At 37.0% G+C, this 26,143-nt stretch overlaps 4 protein-coding genes and 1 non-coding gene across 7 annotated transcripts; 3 read left to right on the plus strand and 2 right to left on the minus strand.

Moving 5' to 3' along the window:
• Positions 1-4,026, plus strand: LOC111789058 (agamous-like MADS-box protein AGL11). 2 transcript variants are annotated; one of them, XM_023669696.1, is made up of 8 exons: positions 1-376; positions 2,144-2,225; positions 2,447-2,508; positions 2,761-2,860; positions 2,953-2,994; positions 3,083-3,124; positions 3,610-3,770; positions 3,851-4,026. In XM_023669696.1, the coding sequence occupies exons 1-7, from the start codon at positions 195-197 to the stop codon at positions 3,748-3,750; spliced, it is 651 nt and encodes a 216-aa protein (XP_023525464.1). In that variant the 5' UTR covers positions 1-194; the 3' UTR covers positions 3,751-3,770; positions 3,851-4,026. The 2 variants fall into 2 exon arrangements, with proteins under 2 accessions (XP_023525464.1, XP_023525463.1); XM_023669695.1 differs by having other exon boundaries at positions 2-376; positions 2,749-2,860.
• Positions 4,027-5,024: 998 nt separating this feature from the next.
• On the plus strand, positions 5,025-10,649 carry LOC111788032 (regulator of nonsense transcripts UPF3-like). 2 transcript variants are annotated; one of them, XM_023668166.1, is made up of 13 exons: positions 5,025-5,280; positions 5,658-5,764; positions 5,936-6,031; positions 6,127-6,225; positions 6,440-6,519; positions 6,870-6,965; positions 7,829-7,952; positions 8,511-8,569; positions 8,761-9,256; positions 9,390-9,482; positions 9,570-9,682; positions 9,775-9,827; positions 9,938-10,649. In XM_023668166.1, exons 1-12 carry the CDS (start codon positions 5,141-5,143, stop codon positions 9,811-9,813), a joined length of 1,542 nt encoding a protein of 513 aa, XP_023523934.1. In that variant the 5' UTR covers positions 5,025-5,140; the 3' UTR covers positions 9,814-9,827; positions 9,938-10,649. The 2 variants fall into 2 exon arrangements, with proteins under 2 accessions (XP_023523934.1, XP_023523936.1); XM_023668168.1 differs by having other exon boundaries at positions 8,782-9,256.
• A 126-nt stretch (positions 10,650-10,775) lies between these two features.
• LOC111788033 (putative methylesterase 12, chloroplastic) lies at positions 10,776-13,431 on the minus strand. The gene is made up of 6 exons (XM_023668169.1): positions 12,718-13,431; positions 12,239-12,307; positions 11,900-12,139; positions 11,539-11,682; positions 11,296-11,430; positions 10,776-11,231 (listed from the first exon to the last, which is right to left on the minus strand). Exons 1-6 carry the CDS (start codon positions 12,961-12,963, stop codon positions 10,959-10,961), a joined length of 1,107 nt encoding a protein of 368 aa, XP_023523937.1. The 5' UTR covers positions 12,964-13,431; the 3' UTR covers positions 10,776-10,958.
• Positions 13,432-14,287: 856 nt separating this feature from the next.
• Positions 14,288-17,590, minus strand: LOC111788950. Its single transcript, XM_023669544.1, has 5 exons — positions 16,680-17,590; positions 15,800-16,267; positions 15,174-15,551; positions 14,992-15,059; positions 14,288-14,788 (listed from the first exon to the last, which is right to left on the minus strand). The coding sequence occupies exons 1-5, from the start codon at positions 17,349-17,351 to the stop codon at positions 14,578-14,580; spliced, it is 1,797 nt and encodes a 598-aa protein (XP_023525312.1). The 5' UTR covers positions 17,352-17,590; the 3' UTR covers positions 14,288-14,577.
• An 8,398-nt stretch (positions 17,591-25,988) lies between these two features.
• Positions 25,989-26,070, plus strand: TRNAS-AGA. Its single transcript has one exon. It is a non-coding gene; the product is annotated as a tRNA-Ser (tRNA).
• The last annotated feature ends 73 nt before the right edge of the window (positions 26,071-26,143 follow it).

The raw sequence follows: 26,143 nt of genomic DNA on the forward strand, positions 1-26,143 counted from the left end.
AGTTTGAGGCAAACTCCCACTCACCCATTTTCTTTCCTTTTCTCTCTTTCTTTCTTTCTTTCTTTCTAAATCTTAATACAGATTTGAATAAGATTTTGCATATTTCTAAGGTCTGTTCTCTTCATTTCTATCATTTAGATCTGTTTTCATCATACAACAACCAAATATTGTTGTTGTTGGGTTCTGAATAAGATATGGGTAGAGGAAAGATTGAGATAAAGAGAATCGAAAACACAACAAATCGTCAGGTCACCTTCTGCAAGAGAAGAAATGGTCTCTTGAAGAAAGCTTATGAACTCTCTGTTCTTTGTGATGCTGAAGTTGCCCTCATTGTCTTCTCCAGCCGTGGCCGTCTCTATGAGTACTCCAACAACAGGTTCCCTTCTTTTCTCCCCTTTTTTAAATAATTACATCAAATGGGTCTTCTTCCCTTCCTTCCATTTCTAATTTTTGAGTTGGGTTGCTTCCGGTTGTTTAGATCATTTATTCGAACTCGACCCAACCCAGTTAGATTCAAAACCAAGTTGGGTTGGGTTGATCGAGTTTTTTAACACTAGTAACATGAATCGAAACATAGCTCAACTGATTAAGACATATTTTGGAGTACAAGAAAGAACGAGAAATTAGAACGATAGAATTGGGTCCATTGTTGGAGACCATATCCCTACCAAAACCCCATGTTTGATTGTTGGAATAGAGATATAGAGTTAGGTTTAAGAGGCATGAGACTGTTTAATTTCATTAAAATGGAAAAAAAAAAAAAACAAAAACAAAAACAAAACCCTTCATTCAATTTCAAACTCTATGTTCCCTTGCAGTTCTAGGGCTAAAAATATTTTTGATAACATAATTTATATTTATTAATATAATATCATCCAGTTGAGTGATTGGATTTGTAATTTCCTAGGTTTGTGTCTGTTTGTTTTTTATGTTTAAGATTCAGATTTGTCTGTCAGAACCACATATCTATGTTAACAAACCTTAATAATTTCAAAAAAAAAAAATTGAATTTGAAGGGTTTAGGGTTTGTGGATGTTGAGAAAACTGACAAAACATGTTTATGATTTCCCATGCAGCATTGAATTTTATGATTCAAAGCTCTGTTTTTTTCCTTCTACAAACAATCTCTGTCTCTTCCTCCCATGCCCTTTCCTCTTCCCATTTTCATGTCAAAAAGTTTAAGCTTCTGCCATGGAGATCTGTAGGGTTTGCTATCACAATAATGAACCCTACCAAAACACTACCCATTATACTACCACTTCCATCTTTCTTCATATCAAACCATGGTAGAAATATGAAGAGATTTGTTACGTTATCCGTCCTTCTTTTCTCTTTTAGGTAAAGGTGTACATGAGTTGGATTGAGTTGGGTTAGAAAAATCTTGGACCAACTTGAAATTTCGGGTTATTTGGGTTGGTGATCGGAGCAACCTAAACAGAGTTCACAGCTCAATTCAACTTAACTCTTTATTTTCACGTTGGGTTGGGTTAAGTTGTCCGGTTATTATATTTTTATAAAAAAATATTTATAAGAATCCTATTTATCCACGCAATAATAACTAAAATCTCATAAAATTCAAATATTAAACGTTTACCGTTTACAACTAACTCTCTTATAAATGTTAAATATTCTTATTCTTTTTAAAAGTAGAATTGGGTTGAAATACTGTTTCGGGTTAGTCGAGTTGAACCTACAAACCGACCCGAATATTTTATTTTCCAAAAATGAACCAAAAAAAAAAAAAAAAAAAAAAAAAAGGNAAAAAAAAAAAAAAAAAAAAATCTAAGCCAACCAAATCAATGATTTGCTTTGCGTTAAATAGTTTGGATGGGTCAAAATTATCGAGTTGTATGAACACCCTTGTTACTTTTATGGGGTGAATTTTGACAAAAAAAAAAAAAAAAAAAAAAAAANAATGTTGGATTAAAAAAGTGTGTTATTAGGTATGGAACTGTTTTGCATGCAGAATAATAAATAATGGTACTATCAGTTCTGTAATTTCATCATTTTCATGACAAAAGCTCAGTAACATATGTTTTGGCAATAACTGGAAGTGATTTTGCAGCTGAGTTTACCATGAACACAAGTTTATTACAAGAACAAACTAATTGATTACTAATTTGTATGAACTGTTTGCATGCAGTATCAAAACTACTATTGATAGGTACAAGAAGGCTTGTTCTGATAGCTCAGCCACCAGCTCTGTCACTGAACTAAATACTCAAGTCAGCTCCATTTCTTTTCCTTTTCAAATACCTTATTAATTCCATTCGTGTCTTAAAAGTTTCAATTCAATCTCTACCACGAGTTTGCTCTTAATCAACCCGTTTAAAGTTATTAATTTTTCGAAGCTGTCACAAATCATAAAATGTTCATATTCATTAAGGCTAACATATTATATGATATGATATGGTTTGAACCAAAAAAAAAAAAAAAAAAATTGAAGTATTATCAGCAAGAATCAGCAAAGCTGCGCCAACAAATCCAAATGCTTCAGAATTCCAACAGGTTATTATTATATGTGATTCTTCTGAGTATCATATTCATATTATATACACATTGATTTGATTCATTATTGGGCTAAATATATGATTTTTCTGTTTAATATTTGTTTCATTGTTTCAATTTGGTCCCTAATTGGGGAGAAAATTGGAAAAAAATGAGAGAATATTGAAAGAGAATGATATATATTTAGCCAAAAGGATGATATCTAAGCTGGCTTGAATGTGCTACTCTCATTGGTTGAAGCAATCTTGTTAGGCACTTGATGGGGGACTCCTTGAGTGCTCTTACAGTGAAAGAACTGAAGCAGCTGGAGAATAGGCTCGAAAGAGGCATCACTAGGATCAGATCAAAGAAGGTCAACTTTCTTTTTTCGATCTAAATCTTTTTTTTTTTTTTCTTTTTTTGTTTTGAAATCATTAATTATGTGTTTGTTTGTTTGATGAACAGCATGAAATGTTGCTAGCTGAAATTGAGTACCTGCAGAAACGGGTACTCTCCATTGTTTGCCCCATTTTACCTTTCTTTTTCCTCATATTCTTAACATTTTTTTTTTAACTCTATCAACTTCATTCTATAGGAGATCGAACTCGAGAACGAAAATGTGTGTATTAGAACCAAGGTACGTCCGTTCTTATACGTTGATAAGGTTGTACATGGATTGAATTGGATTCAGAAAATCTTTTGAAATTTTGAGTTGGTTGAATTAGTGACCCGAGTAACTCGAATAGAGTTCACAACCCAATATAACCATATATTCTCGAGTTGGGTCAGATTGTTAGGTTCTTTTTATTTTAAAAAAAAATTACTTATTCACGTTACATGTTACATTAATAACTAAAATCTCATAAAAATTTCGAATTTCAAATATTCACGACCCGGGATTGGGTTAGGTTGGATTGAATGTCAACTCGGGAACTGACTCGAATTTTTTCGGATTTTCAAAAATTCAACCCAACCCAGATTGAAAAAAATCTAATCCAACCTTAGTTGGGTCGAGTAGTTCAAGTTGATCGAATACTCAGGTCGTTTGAACACTTTTACTCGTTAACGTAGGTTTAGATTGTTATAAAGTGATAGGAAAATTTTGGGTTTTGTTTGTTGTAGATAGCAGAGGTGGAGAGGCTTCATCAAGCAAACATGGAGTCTGGACAAGAACTGAATGCAATTCAGGCATTGGCTTCTCGCAATTTCTTCTCTCCTAATATCATGGAAGGTGGAGCTGTCACTTTCTCTCACCAAGACTAGAGCTACTTGCTTCATCTCAGGTAGAAATTAATAGTTTTTTCTGGGTCATGATTTAATCTCTGAACTTAACTTATTAATTCCATCATATTGTTTGATGCAGAGATGATGATGATATGATGATTTCCCGATGTTTTGGAGACTGTAATGATGGGACAGATGTTTGTATTAATTAAGGTTTAGAAAATATTGAGGTTACAAAAAAGGATTATAATAAAATATGCCCATCATTTTGTGATGATTTTATTTTAATTAATTTTGCGCGATTATTAATGATCATGATGATCATGTTTGTGATGTGATTTGCAGCTTATGTGTTTCGAATTATATTAATATTACACGTATCATTAATATTCTATATATTATCTTCTTTGCTCAATGGATATTAAAGAACGGCTATCTAGGGTTGTATTTCTCGATATTTATTTTATTGATTTCGCATATTGAACCTTTATCTATCGTGCTTGAATTCGATTAGCTTTTTGTTTTAAGGATCGTAGCTCGTGCATGAATTAGTTAGAGCTTGATTTTATTTTTTAAATTAATGAATTTTGAAAGAATTTTATGTTTCATGAAAGTAGTGGATTGAAAATTTAGCTACCATGAATCCTAATTTTATGTTGCAAGAAGGTTATTTTACTATGTTGGAACTAGTTTAGATATTATCAATTATCGCTAACGATATTAATTAATATTGAATCGAGTTTACTTTCTTAACCTAACAAATTTAAGGTTGAATGAAAATTTAAGTTTTGGGTGAGGGTAAATTTGGAAAAAGGAAATTAAAGCCCTAATGCACGTTTTCCCCCTTCGGCTTCTTCTCCTTCTCCGACCAGTGAAATCTTGCCGCGTACACGTATTTCTGGCAAGTGAACCAAGTGTGGCTGGTATAGAAGAAGCAGGAACCATGTTTCCAACTTTGAGGAGCATGAATAGAAGAACTTTCTAGCTCGACGACATCTTGATCGGTGGTGTCAGAAGTTACAATAGCCAAATTTATTTTATCAAATTATTTAGTTTTTAATAATAATTTATACCTATTACATTTAAAAAAATTAAAATATTCCACTGAAAATAGGGCCTCTTAGTTGGGCCGAAGGCGAGCTATTATGGGCCAGAAAAAGTCCAATGGGCCGAAACAGAGTTCGGGTTCCGCGAAGCCCAAAAACAGTGTGTGGTCGTTTAGAAAGCCCGAATTGCCAACATTCCCCAGAAAAGAAAAAAAAAAAAAAAAAAAAAAAAAAAAAAAAAAAAAAAAAANAAAGAAATATATTTCTCCGTCTTTTGCTAAAAATTGTTGAGAAATTTAGAAACAAAAACCAAAGGGTAAAAGGCAGAAAGGAATTTGTGAATTGCTCTTCTTCTTCTTCTTCCCATTGTGGGGGTTTTTCAGATGAAGGACCCGTTGGAGAGGACCAAAGTAGTGATTAGGCACTTGCCCCCTTCTCTCCCTCACTCAGATCTCTTCCACCATATTCATGATCGCTTCGCCGGTCGCTACAATTCCTGTTACTATCGTCCCGGAAAGACCAGGTTCCACTTTTCTCCTCCTCCTCCTCCTCCTCTAATTTCCTTCTAATTTCATCTTTCCCGCACATAAATTAGTATTACCAACTGGGTTTTCAGTTTCCACAAATCTGGACCTTCACTTAGCCTAACCGCGTACTGGGTTTTTTTCTTTCTCCTTTTTCCCCCTTCCTCCTTTCTGGGGTTGGGGGGTTTCTCTGATTACAATCATGTTCACCACTTCTTTCTCCTTCCTCCATTTTGGGTTTTCCTCATTACCAATGCCCCTTACTTACTATACTTCCTGCTTTTTCTTCTCTTTTGTCTTGGATTCTCTGGACTAAGCCTCACAATACTGAAACTTTTTTACTCATTCAGAGGTTTCTTCTGAAATAATTTTGCAGTCAGAAGGAGCAGAGGTACGCTCGAGCCTACATAGATTTTACCATTCCTGAAGATGTTTTTGAGTTTGCGGAGTTTTTTGATGGCCATGTTTTCGTCAATGAGAAGGGTAAAGATGACATCTTTTTTTGAAGCTCAATTCTTTTCTGATAAGTGGGTGATAACAATTTTATGCTTAATGCTGATTGATGATATATGTAGAGATTGCATTACCCCTTTTGAAGCTTAGTTTTTAATTGACTGCATACCAGTTTAGCTTATTTCAGTTAAATGGTTACAGGTGCTCAGTATAAGGCTGTAGTTGAATACGCACCTTCGCAGCGTGTTCCGAGGTCGTCTTCTAAGAAGGATGGTCGTGAGGGGACTATATACAAAGGTAAGCATCAGTTAGTGAGAAGATGGAATAAGTGGTTGTTCTTGTTTTATATTGCATATTGTGTTATGTGAACTATCTTTTCTTGATGAAAGCAGATCCAGATTATTTGGAGTTTTTAAAACTCATTGCCAAGCCTGCTGAGCATCTTCCAAGTGCAGAAATACAGTTGGAAAGAAAAGAAGCAGAGCAATCTGGTTTGTTATTATGTTCATGGACGACTTGTTGACGTTTCTTGCATTTGTTAAATCTTATGTGGAACGAGGCCAAATAAGTTATATAATGTAAAATAGGGTGCCAAAAAGTCGCTGAGTAGTCATTCTGTAACTTTGCTATGAACGGCTGCAGAGATACTACTCGGTTCAAATTCGGATAGTCTAGAAGTTTTATATGGCTACTTTTGTTTTGCAGGTGTTGCAAAAGATACTCCAATTGTTACCCCTCTCATGGAGTTTGTTCGCCAGAAACGAGCAGTTGAAAGTGGAACTCAGGTGATATTCTTAACACATCGACCTGTGTGCTATATCTTAAAATTTCAGAGAAAATGAAACTACTTGTTTACAAAAATGAAGGTCACAAGGTATTGGTTCTGTCTGAACACCTATATTAATATTTATACATTCACTTACCATTAAGTTGACATTCCTTCGTTTGAATTTGTCTGCTGCTTGTGTAACGATTTCAGCTTCTTTTCCTTTCTTACGAGTTAACGACATGCATGCTATTAATTCCGATGCTCTTAGGATGGTTGTCTATGTGGTCTTGAAGACTTTTATTTTCCTCTTCCAATTTATAATACATCAATTTCTCACTATCTCATGTAAGTTTTTTCATTCAATAGGGATCTTCAGTGCCTCGGAAGGTTAAAAGAGGTGTTGCAGCATCCTCTAGAAAACATGAGTCGAATTCCATGAAGCGAGGGATGGAGAAGAAGAAGGCATGTCCTACTTTTCCAATGTTTTTTTTTCCTAAGGTTTTTAGAGTTCGTAAATGTTAGTTTCTTAGGGGAAGTATGCTGTCTTGTCTTGTCGTAGATCTCAGAAACGAACAAAGAATAAGACCTAAAGGATGATTATAAAAATCCTTAAAGAGAGGCATTAGACCTAGTGAAGGATCCAACGAGTCCCAAGAACTCTCGAAACCTTTTAAGATTCTCTTGTTACTCTCTAGCCATATTCCGTTAAGCGGCAAGAAACTAGTGAAATATTTTATGACCTCGATCTAACCACAATCTTTATGACAAACCAAGAAAACTCCTAAGGCCTCACAAAAAGTTGTAAATCAAGGTATCAAAAGGATATGATCTAGATCCTCAAACACTCGTGATTTTAACCATTTTAGAATTACGTCCAAACATGCCCTAAAAATGCATTGGTGGTATGGCCTCAACACAAAGGAACATTGCCTCTGTATTTAGTCTATATGGTGTTAACTCCCCTAATGCAAGTTCTGCCACTCTCAAAACTTGATCTTCTAGGAAATTCTTACCTTCTACAATGAGGTAAAGCAGAAACTAATTAATACAGAGCCTAAAGTTTCGACTCTACCGAACTCAACCTAAAGTTTCTAACGTTATTGGTGGGGTTAGTATTTATATGATTTAAGTTTTGTCTAACTGGGATTGAAACTGTCTCATGCCACACCACCTCGAGGTTATGAACAGTGAGCGCTAAAATTGAGTCTTTAGGTTAGCCCCCTTAAATTTCATGCTTTTACTGTGGTGATCCTTTCTTGTGAATAATTTATAGTCATATCTTTTTGGTCTGAAGATTTTAGTTATATTTTCTTTTATACATGCAGTATATTTTAAAGGACAGTGGGAAGAACACGAACCGCAGAGACAAGTCAAATTTCATTTTGGTGCCGAGGCGAGAGGATCAGTCAGCCACTTCAAGTGGAATTGGAATTTCTGACGTTGGTACAGGTTAGATTTCTTTGTGATCAGCAACATTATTTAAGTTGCCATTATTTTTATCCTTCTCAGTTACTGGTCCATTGATTGTTAGACTGTTGAAAATGAGTCTGATTTATATTATCTCAGCGATTCTATGCTTCAAGTCATTAGGAGCAGGGGAACATTAGCCTATATGGTTTAAGATCTGAACACTTGTTATTCCACTGCCTACGATGGGGCGAGCTCTTATAACTATTTTACGTTTTTCGCATTACTAATTACCCTGAGCCCAGTAGTAATGTTCTTGAAAATGTCTTTTTTTCCCCCTTGATTAGTAATTATCTTGTTTATTTCTTGGATTTTGTCATATTGTGATGTGCAGATCACAAACTTGCATGTTAACATATACATTATTAGCTATGGAGCACATATCCATTGTTGTATTATATTATGTCCATCAGGAAAAGAGGGAGAAAACAATGTCCTCCATTAGATAATGCATTCTCCTGCATATCAATATGCTCTACATATTTATAACGAATTCGTCGTCTAGATTTGAAGGCTCTGTTTCATATGTCTATGTAACAGCCGACTCTGGAAAGAAAAAAATTCTGCTTCTCAAAGGGAAAGGCCGAGACGTATCTCATGTATGTTTCTTAAGTTCTCTTTACTAATTATGTTATTACATCTTTTGTTACTCTCTTTTTCTTTAGATATTAACTTCTGTGAATGATCTCGATTCTCACTCTAGGCTAACTTGGTGGGTACCAATTCTGTTCTTTTGCCTCATACTTTGACACTTACCTTATCTAGTTCATGCATAATGATACCTTTACAGATTGCTGATGGCATGTTACAGTTTCAGAGCGCGACATCTTCTGGGAATTCTCCTGCTAATGCTACAAAACAGAATCAGAGGCGTGAGGCTGGTGGAAGCATGATCAGAAGCATTCTTTTAAATAATGATGCACGTCATGGACAGAGTTCATCAGTAGCCCAGTCTCACCAAAAAATTCAGATCCTGAACTCAGACAATGGGAAGCGACCACCTCGTTCCATTAATTCTCGATCTGGGTCTAATGATATGTCCAGTAATGATCCAAATCCATCTGGTTCAGAAGGGGATGGAAAAAGGGCTATGGAAAATAAGTTTAACAAAAAGGAACATCATGGCCTGGGTAATGCTAGTGAGAAGCAAGAGAAACGAATTAGAAACAAAGATAGACCTGATCGTGGGGTTTGGGCACCACGTGGTCGTTCAGATGCCTCAGTCTCACAACTTGATGAATCCTCTGTTTCACAATCTACTCATTTGCTTTCTGACTCGGTTGAAGGTACTACTACTATTATAACCCATTGGGGATGACGAGACTACTTGCTTGTGTATTATACCGGACAATGATCGAAGTATTACGTTGTGTTCCAGATATGAAATTATAACTCTAATTATCTTTAATGCCTTTACAGCATACCGTGGGGAAATGAAAGATGATGTTCATGGAAGCAGGACTGGGGATGTTACAACCACTGTGAGTGGACGTAGCAGTTCAGTGGAGAATGGTTATACTTTCTCACAAACCTTCTTAATATTGTCCATCACTTATTTTAGGAGATATCCAAAGGTACTCACCTTCTGTGCTTCTCTAGGTTCGGTTAGACATGTTGGGCGTCGTGGGGCTGTCCATATTATGAAGGATGATGGATCTTTGAACCCAAATGAAGGAAAACCATCCAAAAGAGGTGTTGCAGGTGGCCATGAGGTTTGGTTCTGCATCTAAGCTAAATGACTAACTCTCATGCTACACAATCACTTCTTTTTCAGAAACTCATTTGCTTTGATGCATATATGCAGAAACAAGTATGGGTTCAGAAGTCATCTTCAGGTTCTTAACATATTTAAAACATGTGAGTTCTTTTAATTATTAGCAAAACATTTGATCTCCTTTAAGACTAAAACCAAGATTATGACATGGTTCTCCATTGGACGATGACGATGTGTGTAATCTGTCGAACAGATAATGGCATCCAGACAGGACTATGGTTCCTCAAACTTCCAGGGGGATTGTCTCCATTTCTGAGGATTAAAAAATGCACATCCTCAGAGGGCATTCACCATGTAAAATGGAGATATGCCCTGGAAGCAGTTGGTAACAGTAATAGGTTTCGTGAACTGGATTGCAAGATTTGCAATTGTTTTGTCGTATACAGGTGGTAACAAAACAAACACAAAGTTCTCTGGTTGAAGATCGAATATGCATGCGTTCTTAGAATTTTTGGTTTTACGAAATCAAAGTTTCATTGGTTGAAGACCAAATATGGTTGTGGATTTTGGTTTGGTATGATCTGATTTTTTGCCCAACATACCAAGTGTGATTGCTTCACCTGGACGAACGTGTCGGTGTCGGTATATACACATACGTGGTTTGAGTGACAGGATATCAAAGCCAAGAGGGAGGTTCCTTCCAACTTTCCCGTTGCTTCATGTTTTGGTCATATGCCAAGTTTTCTTTCCCTTAGAAGAAGCTGAATGTAGAAAGTACCTAGTAGTACTGTACTTACCATAATCTCACAAGGGTGTTTGGTTTGGTACACATTTGTTCTTCGATTCCATGCGTGGGGCAGTGAATCAGAAACATCAAACTTATACTCTTTCATGTCGTAGATGGGCATTGTGATGGATGATTATGATATGTGTTTCTGTCGACTAATATATAATACTTTTATTTATTCTTTCTGCTCATATTCAACTCATTCAATTAGATTTGCAGATTATTATGTTAAATTCATGAACCAGATGCCTTCTTATTGCTTCAAAATCGACATGAATGAAACTCTAATCCAACACTTCGTATCTTTACAAGAAAAATTATGGTTCTTTATATATCACTAGAACTTCTAACACCAGAACATGACTGATTTCCATCCACAATTTGTTTGGTTCTGCTATAAATAAGTAACTTCAAAAGGAAAAAGAGAAAAAAAAAAAATATTTTTGTTCTTTCTGTTAGACAGATTTGAGTAAGAGAGGCCTAGTTTTTATGGTATTTGAGCGATTTCCAGGAGGATCTTGTGCAGTGACTGTGGCTTAGAGAAAAAAGGACAATGATCACTGCCTTTGATCTTGAAAACTCTTTCAGGTGGGTTTTCCCTCACCAGCCTTTCTTGAACATCAGGTGAGAGTGCACGATCGTCGAGCGTTTGAACGAAGAATCGACGCCCGCTTCCATAGTTTTGGGGCGACAGTGAGAGCTTCTCCATGACTGGACCCAGTGGGAAAGGTCTCATGGAAACCATAGCCAAAGCAACATCCTGCAGTGATACCACACATTAATAATGAATCACACACACTAAGTAATGATCTAAACTAAACTACCTTTGTAGGAGATTGATTAAAGTACAACCCCTTCATTTGTTCTTTCTCAAACATGAATCCTGTAGGAGGTTTGTCTTTTCCCTTCCCATACATCAAATTCTTAGAGTCTTTCATAAAAATCTCTTTTGATCCAATCTGCAAAACGATCATAAGTTTATATCATCAACACGAACAACTGAGAGGAAATGTTCTTAAAATGCCCAGAAAAGCAACTTTCCATAGCTATAAATGCTAATCACTTACCTCTTCCATGAATACATCAAAAGGTCTCTGTCCATCAGCCACCATCGTTGCACACACGTAAATTGCTTTCGCTATTTTATTCGAGAAATATTCCGATGCATACGAAAGACAAGCACCTCCACTACTGTGCCCAACTAGAACAACCTTCAAAATACAAGAATCGTTAAGTAACTATGAAGTATAGATACAGATACAAGACACGGACACTGACACGGACACGCTAACAAGTATCGTACTATCCATCTTAGTTATGCAGTCTAATTTGGAGAACAAGCAGTTGAACCATCAGAACAATTTTTTTGAAGATAAATCTTTAAACTAAACTCACAAACAAACAATCCTGAACTATTTGTTATCCAACCTTTTCATCATTAGGAAGATCTTGAAGATAATCAGTCAATGGCTTTGAATACTCTGCTAGAGTATTCACCCCGTTTGTATCGGTTAGATCGATACCGGAACCTTTGAGATCAATGGCTACGGGCGACAATCCAGATTCCTCTAGTAGAGAAATGGTTTTGTACCAGCACCAAGCTCCAAACCCTTCACCATGAACTAAAACAAATTTCTTTTCCTTCACATTTTCCAGAAAATCTGCTGCCTGTGTCAAATTATATGATAGATCCATCAATGAAAAACTCACTCATGAACAACAAATCAAAGAATGAAAATGAGAAAAAGTAAACATTCCAAGCCTCACCTGCAGATTTGCTTCACTTGAACTCACATCTGCTGCTCCACACAACTTTGAATCTCTCTTGCTCTGACTCTGAGGGGTAAAAACTCATTAAGATTATACTGATTACATTTCAATAGTCCTTTTACTTTCCATTCAAGGCTAGTAGATTTCTCATAATTTGCATCACATGGCAGATTAATTGCCTAAAAGTTGTTTTCTGATATCTATATTAAGCAGTAAAGATCATTCATCCTCCCCATAATGATATAAAGAACATAGTAATGATAGCCTGAAAAGGTCAATCCATAAAAAGCAGGGGAAAAAAACTATTTAAAACTGAAAAGTAGACTAAGAATGATTATAAAATATGAGATTCCCAAAAGGCAATCGGCTATGAAATTAACAGAGCATAATCCTGATAACCCACTTTTTCTTGAATGATTCAATCACCCACAAAATAAGTAATCAAAAGTGTTGACAAAAAATGAAGTCCGTCCCACCTGCTTTCCATTAGAGAATGGATCGGAGAGATTGCGTCTACGAGAGCTAGTCGACCCAATTCTCTTCGAAGTGGATCCATCGAACCTCTGAGATAATTGGAGCTGATGAAGAGCCAACGAAAGAGCTTGCTTCTGCAAATACTCTTCTTCACTCTGCAACTTCCTCTGAGACCGACCTATTCTCTTACTTCTAGATCCATTCTCTTTCACGTCCTTCTTTGACTTGCACATTAGGCTATTACCCATTATTCAGTACCTAAATCCCCACAAAACCCACAATTTTTTTTCGACAAACCCACAAGAAATCGAAAGGAATCTCAAGAAATCTCAAGAAAACGAATTCTAAGGCGAGAAATGGGTCGCTCTGTCCACCCCTTTCCTGGGGTTTTGTTTCGCCATGATTTTGTAGAGAGTTTAGTTAGCGGGAGCGGGTGAAAAGAAGAGAGTTGTTGAAGATTGAGAGGAAACAAAAACAAAAAGGGGGTTGGGCCGAGCTGGGGTTTCAAAATTTGGAAGACTTTTTAACGCTGAAATTAACAACCCATGTTTACATATCGCCTCAACGTTTTATTACTCGGTGGCATGAATAATAACGGCAGACATCAAGAATTGATTTGGGAATATGATGATAATTGAGAAGAGATTGAAGAAATTGAAACAAAACAGCAACTTTACAGTTGAAAACTTGAAGGAGAATTAAAAATGATGGTAATGGGGTAGAGTGTGTTTGTTTGTTTGTTTGTTAACTTTGGTTAAATTAAATCAAAGCCGTTTCAGGGCAATAAATGATTCCTGTCTACTTTTTAAAGCATGCAGCTTTTTCAATCAATTCTCATCGATTTTGGCGGTTGCTGTGGACATCAACAATATACAACAACAAAATTTTCATCTTTGTTTTTGTAGTTTTGATCATACAGTTTTGTTAATTGATTTGAGGTCGAATTTGCCCACGTCAAAATTTAGACTAGGTTGTTTTAACGACTAAATCAATTTTTGGTACATAAACTTTTATTTTATTACGTCTTGACCACAGTGTTTTAAATTTTAGCTTCTACTACTTGTAGTTTTTTTCGTGTCAGTCTCATGAAAATTAGGGTAGTGGCTAGTACTTGCACCTCATTGAAGACATCGATCCTAAGATCCCGACCTAATTTATGACGAGTCTATCAACTTCCTAGCAATTGGAGTACTACTATTATTCTATTATTCCACCAGGGCCTCCATTGACACTTCTTCGGCGACTAGGCCCCAACTTTAGGTACAAGTTTTCTCGAACAAATAAGAATGAACGCATATATGGAAACATATTTTCATGCGAAATTAAAAAAAATGAAATTGGTAAAAAAAAATTAAAAAAGGAAATAAATGCAGCCAATGCTATTTGATTTTTTAAAAAATTGTGGCTGTTAATAGCTTCCAAATCTCAGTCAACATCACCTCTACCCCTTTGGATCTTTCCAAACCCATCACTAAACAAATTAATGACATTGTAATGACACAATAATTGTGATTAAACAAAACTAATTATGATATGATATGATAATTATTCAGAATCAATAAACTATAGAGGTTGAAAAAGTCAGAAACTTCTCATAAAGACAATTATAGTAAGCATAGTTCATCAGTTCATCGTATCTCCAACAATTTTTTGAAACTGGAAGAGAGTTTTACAACCTACAAAACCATCTCCAACACTAACATCGTACAAACTAACTACATTCCTAAGCACTAACAGCAGCAGCAACCATTTTTACACATTAGTCCACATTCACCAGAAACACAACAGAAAAACAAGTGGGCTGTTGAGATGAATCTGGGAACCAAAATGGAAAAAAAAAACATGGAGGAAGGATCTGATCACTAACCAGACATCATCGACATTGCCCGCCTGAAATCCAATGATTTCAGAGCTGATTCTGGGAAATGATTCCCGCCCGGTACCCATAATCCTTTGTTTGGCAGCATTACTTGTGGTTGGGAACCATTTCCACCGTCCTGCCCAGCGGTTGATGAAGACGCTTCGTTCTTCTTCTTTACAAATGCAAAGAATTCGGCAACTTGACGAGCATACCTTCATGAGCCAACATACACAGCAAATAAGAATCAAATGTAACAAAAATATGCAGATTAATATCAACATTAGTGTGAACAAACTGTTTTGTAAGTAAATTATCGGGGTTGAATATCACGGTTGCCATTAAATGATGATAATATTTGACATTCCCTCACTCGCCAATGATAAATGCAATATAAACAATACAAAACTCGGCTTACTGTCTCTTAGCATCAATGTCTTTGCTGAAATCAATGTTTGGTTCACAATCAAGAACCAATGCAGGCACCTGCTCACCACAAAAAGAATAAAAGTTAAAAGTAGAAAAAGAAAATCATAAGCTCCTTTTCGCTGCATATAAGTATTGAAAGAGCAAAATGGTGTGCATTTTGGTTCAGATCACCTTCTGAATGCTTCTATGCATATGGTCACCCTCCAAGAAAAAGACACGATCCCTAATATCAGGGTGTAAAGAACTGTCTAGATGAAATGGCAGCTTACTGACAGATAGAACCCCATGGTTACCACTTTGGAAAGGGAACAGCCAGCTTTCGTGCTTCTCGTGCAGGTCACGGAGGTACTCTAAACTGACCCCACCTTCCTCAGTTCTCTTACGCAGCTTCATTCTTTTGTGGCATGTATCAGGGCTTGCTCTAAGATAGATGAAACCATCAGGAATTAACCCAGGCAAGGTTGATACAACTGGATCAAACCACGAGTCATAGATGCTGATCTCCATCTCATTCATCCAATTTGCTTCATGAACAGCTCTCACAAACACCTTTGATAGTATCAATGAAACAAAAGTGTCAGCCTTTAAATTATAGTAAGGGTCTCTTCTTCTCAAATAATCAGTCAACTAGGAAAAAGGAAGAAACTGCAGGGTATTTCGTTCGTCAATGTTGATCATTAATGTCACAACAAAAACTGACTCTAGAGAAAGTCAAATGAAAAATCATGGAGCCCTGACACATGACATGTTTGACTTTATAAGATTAAAACACGAAGTTACAGATTATGTCTTCTTACCATTCGGTCACTGAAAACGCTCCTTTCCATCAACCTGAGTGGCTTGATTCCACCAGAAGACTCCCTCTCCTGCATAACTCTTGTGACAAACACATAATTCTGGAAAGTATAAGCATATCTTTCAGGCTCGGCATAAAATGCATCTAGTATATTGAAGTGGTCAGGTCCTATATCCTGCCACTTGTCAATAGGTTCTGGAACCACTTCAACCAGGTCACGTAGCTCAAGAGTTTCATTAGCTATTCTTTGAAGAAATGTCGTCTTTCCAACACTAATATTTCCCTCGACACAGAATGTAATCCGTTTCTTCTGAGATGGCTTTGCATCTTTGTTTGAACTGTCCTCTGTCAACTCTTCATCGACACTGTCTTTTATATAAGCAGTTATACTTTCAGCATGATTTCTGTGGATAATTCCAACAGAACTCTGTAAGAACTCAACCATCTTCGGGCTAGAATCACCAAAGAACTGCAAAAAGGCAGGGAGTGTTTTTCATGATAGCTTTAATCATGTTCTCCTAGCTATTACAAATACTTTTTCTCTAAGTACATGTTAATCAGCCAAGCACATTGATGGAATTGGATTTACTTTGTCATAGACAATTTCTAAAATATGAACATTAGAATTTAAAATAAGGATTCCAAAAGAGTGAGTTTGAGATGACTTTTGATCAACACTTTAAAACACTATTTCTCTTTCAAAAGTGATACTAAACCTGCCCCTTGTTCATCTTCAAAACGAAACACAGTAAACCACAACGTTTCTATACTTCTAGCATTACATGGAACTAGCAGAAACCAATATCAAAAATAAGAAAGCTACTTAGAAACAATACTCATAATATAGTATTTTCAAAACAGAAGTGGCCGAACTTATTCACCTTATCTTTATACAACTGCTTGAGCTCAGCCACTCCTCCAATCCCCTTCTCCACTAGCTTCTTCAAATTCCTTGGACCAACACCAGGAATGGTCAACAAATCAGGATCACCAACCAACACGCTTCCACCAGACAAACTCTTCTGCCTCCTATTCGACTTAGACCCTTTTTCCTCCAAAACCTTCCCACTTTCTCCACCATTATCACACACCATTTCATCTCCATCTCCACCATTATCACCAGCCACAGCCACTCTCGAGCTCTTCAGCTCCTCAACACCAGAAGAAGAAAACAACCCATCAGAATCCGTGTGCACCCACGCCGGCCGTCGTAACCCATTTCGATTATCCTTAAACACAAACCACGCTCGCAATGCGGCAGGGGTTTCGATTGCGCACCGGCACAAGTAGCAATTTCTCGACGAATTAGCGGCGACGAAGCGAGAAGACACAACGGCGGAAGAGGGTTTTCTGACAAGAGAGGAAGCGGAAAAGGCAGAGCCAGTGACGCCGCTATGAAATGAAGTAGCAGCCGACATAAGAAGAGGCTGCTGCGGTGGTTTAGGGCTGAAGAGGGTGGTCTTGGAAGGTAGAGAAGAAAAGGGTTTAACAGCAGTACAGAGAATGGGGGCTGAGGAAGAAGACGAAGGGTTTAATCGCAACAGTTTCTGCATCGCTTGTTGTTGTGGGCATTTCAGTGAGCAAAAACCCTATTAACAGTTTTGAAGAGGTTTGAAGAGAAAAGAGAATGAGATAGAAAAAGAGAGAGCGGGAAAGAGGTTGAAGAAAGGGGTTTGGCGCTGCGGGGATGATGGAAATGGAGAAACAGTAGGAGGAGAAGGAAAAGGAGGCTAAGGGTTTAAAATTGCGGCCATGTGAGCTGTGACACTGTCAGCCCTCCCACAGGGTTTTGGCCCTTCCTTCTTATCTACCGAATGGAATGATTCAAACTTTTATTTATTCAACAACCTTGCTTTTCGGATTTTTAAATTTTAAGAACCGTCCAATAATATTTTTACTCTCAATATAATTTTTACAGTAAAAAGCTATATCTAATAAAAAGCTATATAGGGTAGATAGTTATATATAGTAGATGGTTATATTTGATAAAGGTATATATAGTAAGCTAAACAATATATATCTCTTAGACAGAGCTTTGAAAATGTTATTCTCTCTTATTGTACATACGCGAAATCATCAATACAAAACTTTTAGCCAATATTCTTCTTGCATTTTCTCTATCCTATTCTTTGTGTTCATCTAGATCGAGTGTGTGCGTTGTTGTGCGATCCTAACAACTGGTATCAGAGCTAGGCGGAAGTCACCACGATCTTTGAAGATGGAAAGTTCAAAGATTGGAATTGAGAAGTTCGATGGATCCGATTTCGGTTTCTGGAAGATGCATATTGAAGATTATCTGTATCAGAATGGTCTTCACGAACCCCTGTTGGGGGTGAAGCCGGATACCATGACCACAGAGCAGTGGAAGCTTAAGGATCGACAAGCCTTAGGGCTGAAGCGGTTGACGCTATCCAGAAATGTGGCGTTCAACAGGCTCCATAGACAACGTTAGATATGTTGAAGGCAGTGTAAAATATGTATGAAAAATCGTCAGCTATGAACAAGGTGTATTTNTTGCAACAAATCAGAATTCTTTTCTGTAAAAACAACGATAGATTTACCCATACATATCAGAATTTCTCCCTCCCCACATTTATCTCTNGCATTGATTTTGATGTCATCTTTACCCGAGTCGTGTGATACCGTTGTTTGCTGCAATCAGTAGTTCCCGAGGATCTAATAAACTGAAGTTTGATNACAGAAAAACAACATTGTAAGATTTACTTGAGAAAAAAAAAAGAGAATGGTCTTTACGAGGTTGAGATTCACAGAAGAGTTNTGATAATAATAGTAATAATAATAGTAATAATAGTAATTGTAATAATAGTAATAATGATGATAATAATAATAATAATAATAATAATAATAATTAAATAAATAAATAAATAAATAACTAATAAAAATATATAAATAAAAAAACATTTGGTAACCGATCTCTCCTCCTTCTTCAATCTCTTACCACTCCTTCCCTAAAAATAAATCTTGCAACAAATCAGAATTCTTTTCTGTAAAAACAACGATAGATTTACCCATACATATCAGAATTTCTCCCTCCCCACATTTATCTCTTGCAAGTAACAGTTTCTGTAACAAGAAACAGAAAAACAACATTGTAAGATTTACTTGAGAAAAAAAAAAGAGAATGGTCTTTACGAGGTTGAGGTTCACAGAAGAGTTACGTGAACAACTTTGTCAACTTTACTTGAGAAAAAAAAAAGAATGACCTTTACTAGTTGAGATTCACAGAAGAGTTACGTGAACATAGATCTGATAAATAAAGTATATTAAATCTTCATTTTCTTTTATCAAACAACATTGTCAGATTTACTCGAGAAAAAAAAAAAAGAATGATCTTTAACCAGTTGAGATTCAAGTTAAGTGAAGAGAGATCTGATCAATAAGTATATTAAATTTTCATTTTCTCTTATCCTATTTCTTTTTTTAGAAATCACAGCCAATTCTTTTATTTTATTTATTTTTTTTAGAAATCACAGCCAATTCTTTTATTTTATTTATTTTTTTTAGAAATCACCGTCAATTATAGGTAGATCTTCATTAAATTATTAGAATAGTCTAGTTGAGTTAGAAAATAAATGTCAATCATTTATACGAAATCGAGTAAATCACGTCATATTAGTAATATTAGATTAAATTTTTATGAGTAGCCAAATGAATAGAGTAGAGATAAAATGGCCAATTATGAGTAGCCAAATGAATAGATTAGAGATAAAATGGGGAAGAAAACTTTTAACAGCAAACACAGAGATAACAAGATTTAGAAACAGAGATTCACTAAAAATTTGGAATACATGACAACAGACTTAGAAGGCAACCGATTAAAAAAAAAAAAGATTAGGGAATTAAAAACCACATACTAAATATAGAGAGTTAGAGTTAGAGGATAACTTAAAATAGCTGTATCTACTTTCTTATACAACACTAACCAATGAAAAATAAGATTTTCAATAAAAATATAATTAGAGATATATATATATAACATTTCAACACTCTTAACAATAGACCAATGTAAATTAGAGAAATAATGTTGTAGAGTTCAAACCTGAAACTAATGTCATGGACTCATATAGGTTGACTCGGATTTCAAAGGACGAAATCGAACTTTCATTAAAGATATTTTCGTGACAACGACTTAAGCTAGCCAGGTAAATGACCTTACTATCGGCATGGTTATATTTAATGTTGACACGTGCCCTGTGGTTCTGCACGTGTCATATATATTGATATGTGTGAATTGTCTGTGGATCGATATGCTTCCTATATGTTATGTTATGTTATAATATGTGGTTTGTATGATAATAATTATGGTACGATGTGCTCAAGGATATGTTTGAGATAGGATACAAAAATGATGCCCAAAACGAAATGTACGATAGGAGTAAATTACGTTCATGAAACGGTTAGGTTGCATATGAGAGTGATATGGATAAGAGAGATTAATGGAAGAATACGGTTAGGTTCTGGGTAGAAAGGGATAGATTTGTGATAGATTGATAGAACGATAGCATTAGGTTAAGTTCTTGTGATGATATGACTAAGGTACGTTCACGTAATGATATGTCTGTGATAGGTATAAGAACGTTAAGGCTATGATAAGTTAGAGAACGATATGACTATGAAGTGTTTACGTTATGACTCGTTTATGATATGATACATTGTGATGCAATATGTCATGGTATGATGTGTATATGATGAAATGTTATGTTAAAAGCATAGAACGTTATGTTAGGTCTCTTAAATTGTGTGTATACAACATGATATGAATGACATGAAATTACGATAAATTGCATGAAGTATAACCCCGCTAGAATTATGTATGATTTGAGAACTGAATGAGAAACGATATGACATGAATGTTGAACGATATCTGAAACGATATGAAAAATGATATGATATGTACATAATGCTAGCGGGTTGTATTAAAGGATAATGAAAATGGAAAAGTTTTGGGACCTCATGCATTATGTGTGCTCATGCATTTGGGGGGATACCCCTATCCCATCACGAGGGTACAAACGCGTACATCCAATGGCAGGACAACGATCGTTATGCTTTGCATAGTGCTGCCGTGACGGTTACTAGTTCTAGCAGGTGTCCGGCCTAAGGGGCTCCCAGAGTATGCCCACCGAATAAGGAAGGTGGCCTAGCGGTGTGCGAACTAGCTGGCGAACCCATAACTCGCACGTATGGGCTGTGTTTAGAGTATATGGTACAAGTCCAAAATTACCCGTTAGGATAGCACCGTAGGAAAAACGGAATGAAAGATAGGTCCCATCATCTCATTGCATGTGATTGTTGCATTTAACCCCAATAGTGGGGTCACTTACTGAGTATTTCTTTAAATACTCAAGCCATGTGCTACTACATTTTCAGGTTAAGGCAAGACATTCCTGTATGGCTGACGACTGCATCGCAACTCGAGACCATGGCATATGCATAGGATAGTGGTATTTGTTTTCTTAGACTTAGGCTAGAATATGATGTTTTAAACTTAAACGCTTATTTATTTTATTTCGGGTCTTTTGTTGTGTCGTTTTAAAGATGTTTTTGAAACACGTAAGTTCATGGCTGTCTTTTAAGATAAAGGTTATGTTTTATGGAATTTAAATGAAGTCTTCCGCATTCAATGTTTATGGTACGTATACAGTAGCGACCTTAAATTAAGTAGAAAATTTTGGGTCGTTACAGTTGGTATTATAGCTCTTGTAGACTAGCCTACGATGTACGCTTGACATGTTCCATGGTCCCACCGTCGATGCCCCGTCACCATTAGGTATGTCTTGCGTAAGATAAGAAATTGAAATGTCGTTGATTGTNGACATTCCTGTATGGCTGACGACTGCATCGCAACTCGAGACCATGGCATATGCATAGGATAGTGGTATTTGTTTTCTTAGACTTAGGCTAGAATATGATGTTTTAAACTTAAACGCTTATTTATTTTATTTCGGGTCTTTTGTTGTGTCGTTTTAAAGATGTTTTTGAAACACGTAAGTTCATGGCTGTCTTTTAAGATAAAGGTTATGTTTTATGGAATTTAAATGAAGTCTTCCGCATTCAATGTTTATGGTACGTATACAGTAGCGACCTTAAATTAAGTAGAAAATTTTGGGTCGTTACAGTTGGTATTATAGCTCTTGTAGACTAGCCTACGATGTACGCTTGACATGTTCCATGGTCCCACCGTCGATGCCCCGTCACCATTAGGTATGTCTTGCGTAAGATAAGAAATTGAAATGTCGTTGATTGTGTATGTTGTTATTGCTTGGTCATTATAAAACATAACTCATAATTGGACCTTTACTCTATTGATTGTATTATAATTTACTGCATTCATGTTAGCTTAATTCTATATTTATTATAATTTAGAATACATTAAGTTTTACCTTGCAGGGAATATGAATGTAAATTGTTGTATTGATGATGTTTAGATTTACTGAGATTGTTGGTGTGAATGAGTAGCTATAGTTCTAGTAAGCTACTAAATGTTAGTGTATGCGTGAAAATGATTTTGCTAAGCAAGATCATATATTTTAGTTAGACGTCTCGAACATAGATAAACTACACAGTCTTATGACCATAGAGATGGGAATGAATGTACCAATGTATACTGAAGAGTAAGTAGTTTCAGATGAAATAAAATGACCTAAGAAGCTTGATAGATGTCAGATATATTCCTTGTATCAAGAAGAATTTGATCTCTATTGGTCAGTTGGACAGCACAGGTTATGCAACAAAGTTAGGGAAGAGTTCGTGAAAGATTATGAAGGGTGCTATGGTGGTAGCACGTGGCTGAAAATCTGGAACCTCATACACCACTGCAGGGTGTATGAACATAGCTGCTGTTGCTGAGAGTGCTTCAAATTCAAGTCTATGGCACAATAGACTTGAACATATGAGCGTGAAAGGAATGAAGATGCTGGTTGCGAAAGGAGTTTTAGAAGGTCTGAAATCTATTGATGTGGGTCGTTGTGAGAACTGTGTTATGAGCAAGCAGAAACGAGTTAGCTTCACAAGAACTGCAAGAGAATTGAAGAAAGTGCGGTTGGAAATGGAACTAGATGTGGAGCAAGGTTCGAAGACCACGAAGCAAGTGGGACTTGAGCTTGAGTTGCAAGAAAACTCACCTAGTGATGTCGTAACAGATACTCATGAAACTCTTGAGACTATTGCTGAGGAACTAGAGGTGGAGCAAGGTTCCAAGACCACGAAGCAAGTGGGAGTTGAGCTTGAGTTGCAGAGAAACTTACCTAGTGATGTTGTAGCAGATACTCATGAAACTCCTGAGACTTCTACTAATGTACCAGATGTGGAGCAAGGTTCCAAGACCATGAACCAAGTGGGAGTTGAGCTTGAGTTGTAGGGAAACTCACCTAGTGATGTTGTAGCAAATACTCATGAAACTATTGCTGAGAAACCAGATGCGGAGCAAGGTTTCAAGACCACGAAGCAAGTGGGAGTTGAGGTTGAGTTGTGGAGAAAATCACCTAGTGATCTTGTAGCAGATACTCAACAAACTCCCGAGGTTGTTGCAGAGGAACTAGCAGTAGAGTAAGTGACACCTAAACCGGTGTTGAGAAGATCATCCAACACTATCAGAGTACAAGATATGTATGTACCTTCATTACATTATCTGTTGCTGATGAAAGGGCACTAGAGTAATCTGATGGGGCCCTACAGTTGGAGGATACAACCAAGTGGCAGCAAGCCATGAATGATGGGACGTTGAGGCTTCAAAAATGCGTTGTACTAAGGCTGAGTACGTGGCAATAGCTGAAGCTGCAAAGGAGACGATATGGATGACTGCCTATCTAGAAGAATTGGGCAAGAAGCAGCACGAAAAGATTCTTTATAAACATAGTCAGAGTGTCATACAGTTGGTGAGAAACCCGGTCTATCATTTAAAGACAAAATACAGAAGAATCCAGAGCTGAGGAGGTCTGGATTAGCCTGACGAAGAGGATGATTTTTCTAGTTTTTGGAACCCATACACCAGAAAGCTTTGACCCTAAAATTGAAGCTCCGTAGTGTGATTCGTCCACGAGCCTTTATACAAATAGATTCGTGGGAAGAAAATGAAGAACTTTGCTGAAGACGACAAAGGGAGATAAGCTCTCTAACCCCCTGATCGGAGAAGGAAAGAGGAAACGGATTCTAGGTTCACAATAGGTGAGTGATCATCCTTCTTCCCCGAGTGATATCTTTCTGTACAGCTTACCGTATAGAAAAAATTTCTTGATGTTAGGACGTGATAAATAGCCACGAAAACAAAAAAAATTTGAAAAAGTAGCACTAAAGTCCAAGGATTTCACGTAGATCTGCCCCTAGAATTCTTCATTCCAAATTGGTGCGGATCCAACCGTCCATGTCATCCAAAATTGAACCTAGGTCCATACGAGACTGCCACGATCTCATCTGACGGCTGAGCTGGGCAAAAATCGTATCTTTCACCTCGATGTTTCAGGTAAGGATGCGTGCAGCTTCCGGAGAAATCAGAGGCAGTGGAGTGGCGGGTTATGAAGAGGTTAGGGCAATCATTATGGGCCTTCCATTCGAGAGAAGAGTCCCGAAATCTCAAGAAACAAGCAAGAACGATTCGAGTTTTTAACTCACTGTTGTTTAGAAAATTGGGGAGCTACACTCAACCGATTTCCCTCAAACCAATTCCTACACGTTCAACATAAAGTTACCCACACTTTTGTAGAAGGGATCGAGCGCAGGAAATGCACGGAACAGATTTCCCCAATCGAGTTCTTGAATGTGGTTTTGGAGAAACTTTGAAAATATAATTCGAGCACTATAGATAAATTTTTCCCTTAAGCTCGTGAACATTGAGTTTCTAGGAACCTAAGGAGTAAGCGTGAAGAAGAGCTCGAGGGCTAGTAAGCTCTGGAAAAGGGAGAGATTTTTTTAGTTCAAGCTTTTAGGGCAAGTTTTTTGTCGGTTTCTGAAAATTAAAAAAAAATCCCTCTCTATACTCAATGACGCTGCAAGAGACCGATTCCTTTAGGTTCGTAGAGACTAATTNGTGATAAAAAGCCACGAAAACAAAAAAATTTGAAAAAGTAGCACTAAAGTCCAAGGATTTCACGTAGATCTGCCCCTAGAATTCTTCATTCCAAATTGGTGCGGATCCAACCGTCCATGTCATCCAAAATTGAACCTAGGTCCATACGAGACTGCCACGATCTCATCCGACGGCTGAGCTGGGCAAAAATCGTATCTTTCACCTCGATGTTTCAGGTAAGGATGCGTGCAGCTTCCGGAGAAATCAGAGGCAGTGGAGTGGCGGGTTATGAAGAGGTTAGGGCAATCATTATGGGCCTTCCATTCGAGAGAAGAGTCCCGAAATCTCAAGAAACAAGCAAGAACGATTCGAGTTTTTAACTCACTGTTGTTTAGAAAATTGGGGAGCTACACTCAACCGATTTCCCTCAAACCAATTCCTACACGTTCAACATAAAGTTACCCACACTTTTGTAGAAGGGATCGAGCGCAGGAAATGCACGGAACAGATTTCCCCAATCGAGTTCTTGAATGTGGTTTTGGAGAAACTTTGAAAATATAATTCGAGCACTATAGATAAATTTTTCCCTTAAGCTCGTGAACATTGAGTTTCTAGGAACCTAAGGAGTAAGCGTGAAGAAGAGCTCGAGGGCTAGTAAGCTCTGGAAAAGGGAGAGATTTTTTTAGTTCAAGCTTTTAGGGCAAGTTTTTGGTCGGTTTCTGAAAATTAAAAAAAAAATCCCTCTCTATACTCAATGACGCTGCAAGAGACCGATTCCTTTAGGTTCGTAGAGACTAATTGAATTTTTCATAAAGGAATCCAGAGCTGAGGAGGTCTGGATTAGCCTGACGAAGAGGATGATTTTTCTAGTTTTCGGAACCCATACACCAGAAAGCTTTGACCCCAAAATTGAAGCTCCGTAGTGTGATTCGTCCACGAGCCTTTATACCAATAGATTCGTGGGAAGAAAATGAAGAACTTTGCTGAAGACGACAAAGGGAGATAAGCTCTCTAACCCCCTGATCGGAGAAGGAAATAGGAAACGGATTCTAGGTTCACAATAGGTGAGTGATCATCCTTCTTCCCCGAGTGATATCTTTCTGTACAGCTTACCGAATTGGCCGAAACCAATTCCCACACCTTTGTGTATGTCAGGGCTCGTCAAGTGGGCGTGCCGGAGTGGTTATCGGGCATGACTAGAAATCATGTGGGCTTTGCCCGCGCAGGTTCGAATCCTGCCGCTCACGGTTTCTGTTTTTTTTTTTTTTTTTTTTTTTTTTTTTTTTTTTTTTTTTTTTTTTTTTTTTTTTTTTTTTTTTT

Source organism: Cucurbita pepo, chromosome LG02 (genome assembly GCF_002806865.2).
Source record: "Cucurbita pepo subsp. pepo cultivar mu-cu-16 chromosome LG02, ASM280686v2, whole genome shotgun sequence".
NCBI classification, from domain to species: domain Eukaryota; kingdom Viridiplantae; phylum Streptophyta; class Magnoliopsida; order Cucurbitales; family Cucurbitaceae; genus Cucurbita; species Cucurbita pepo.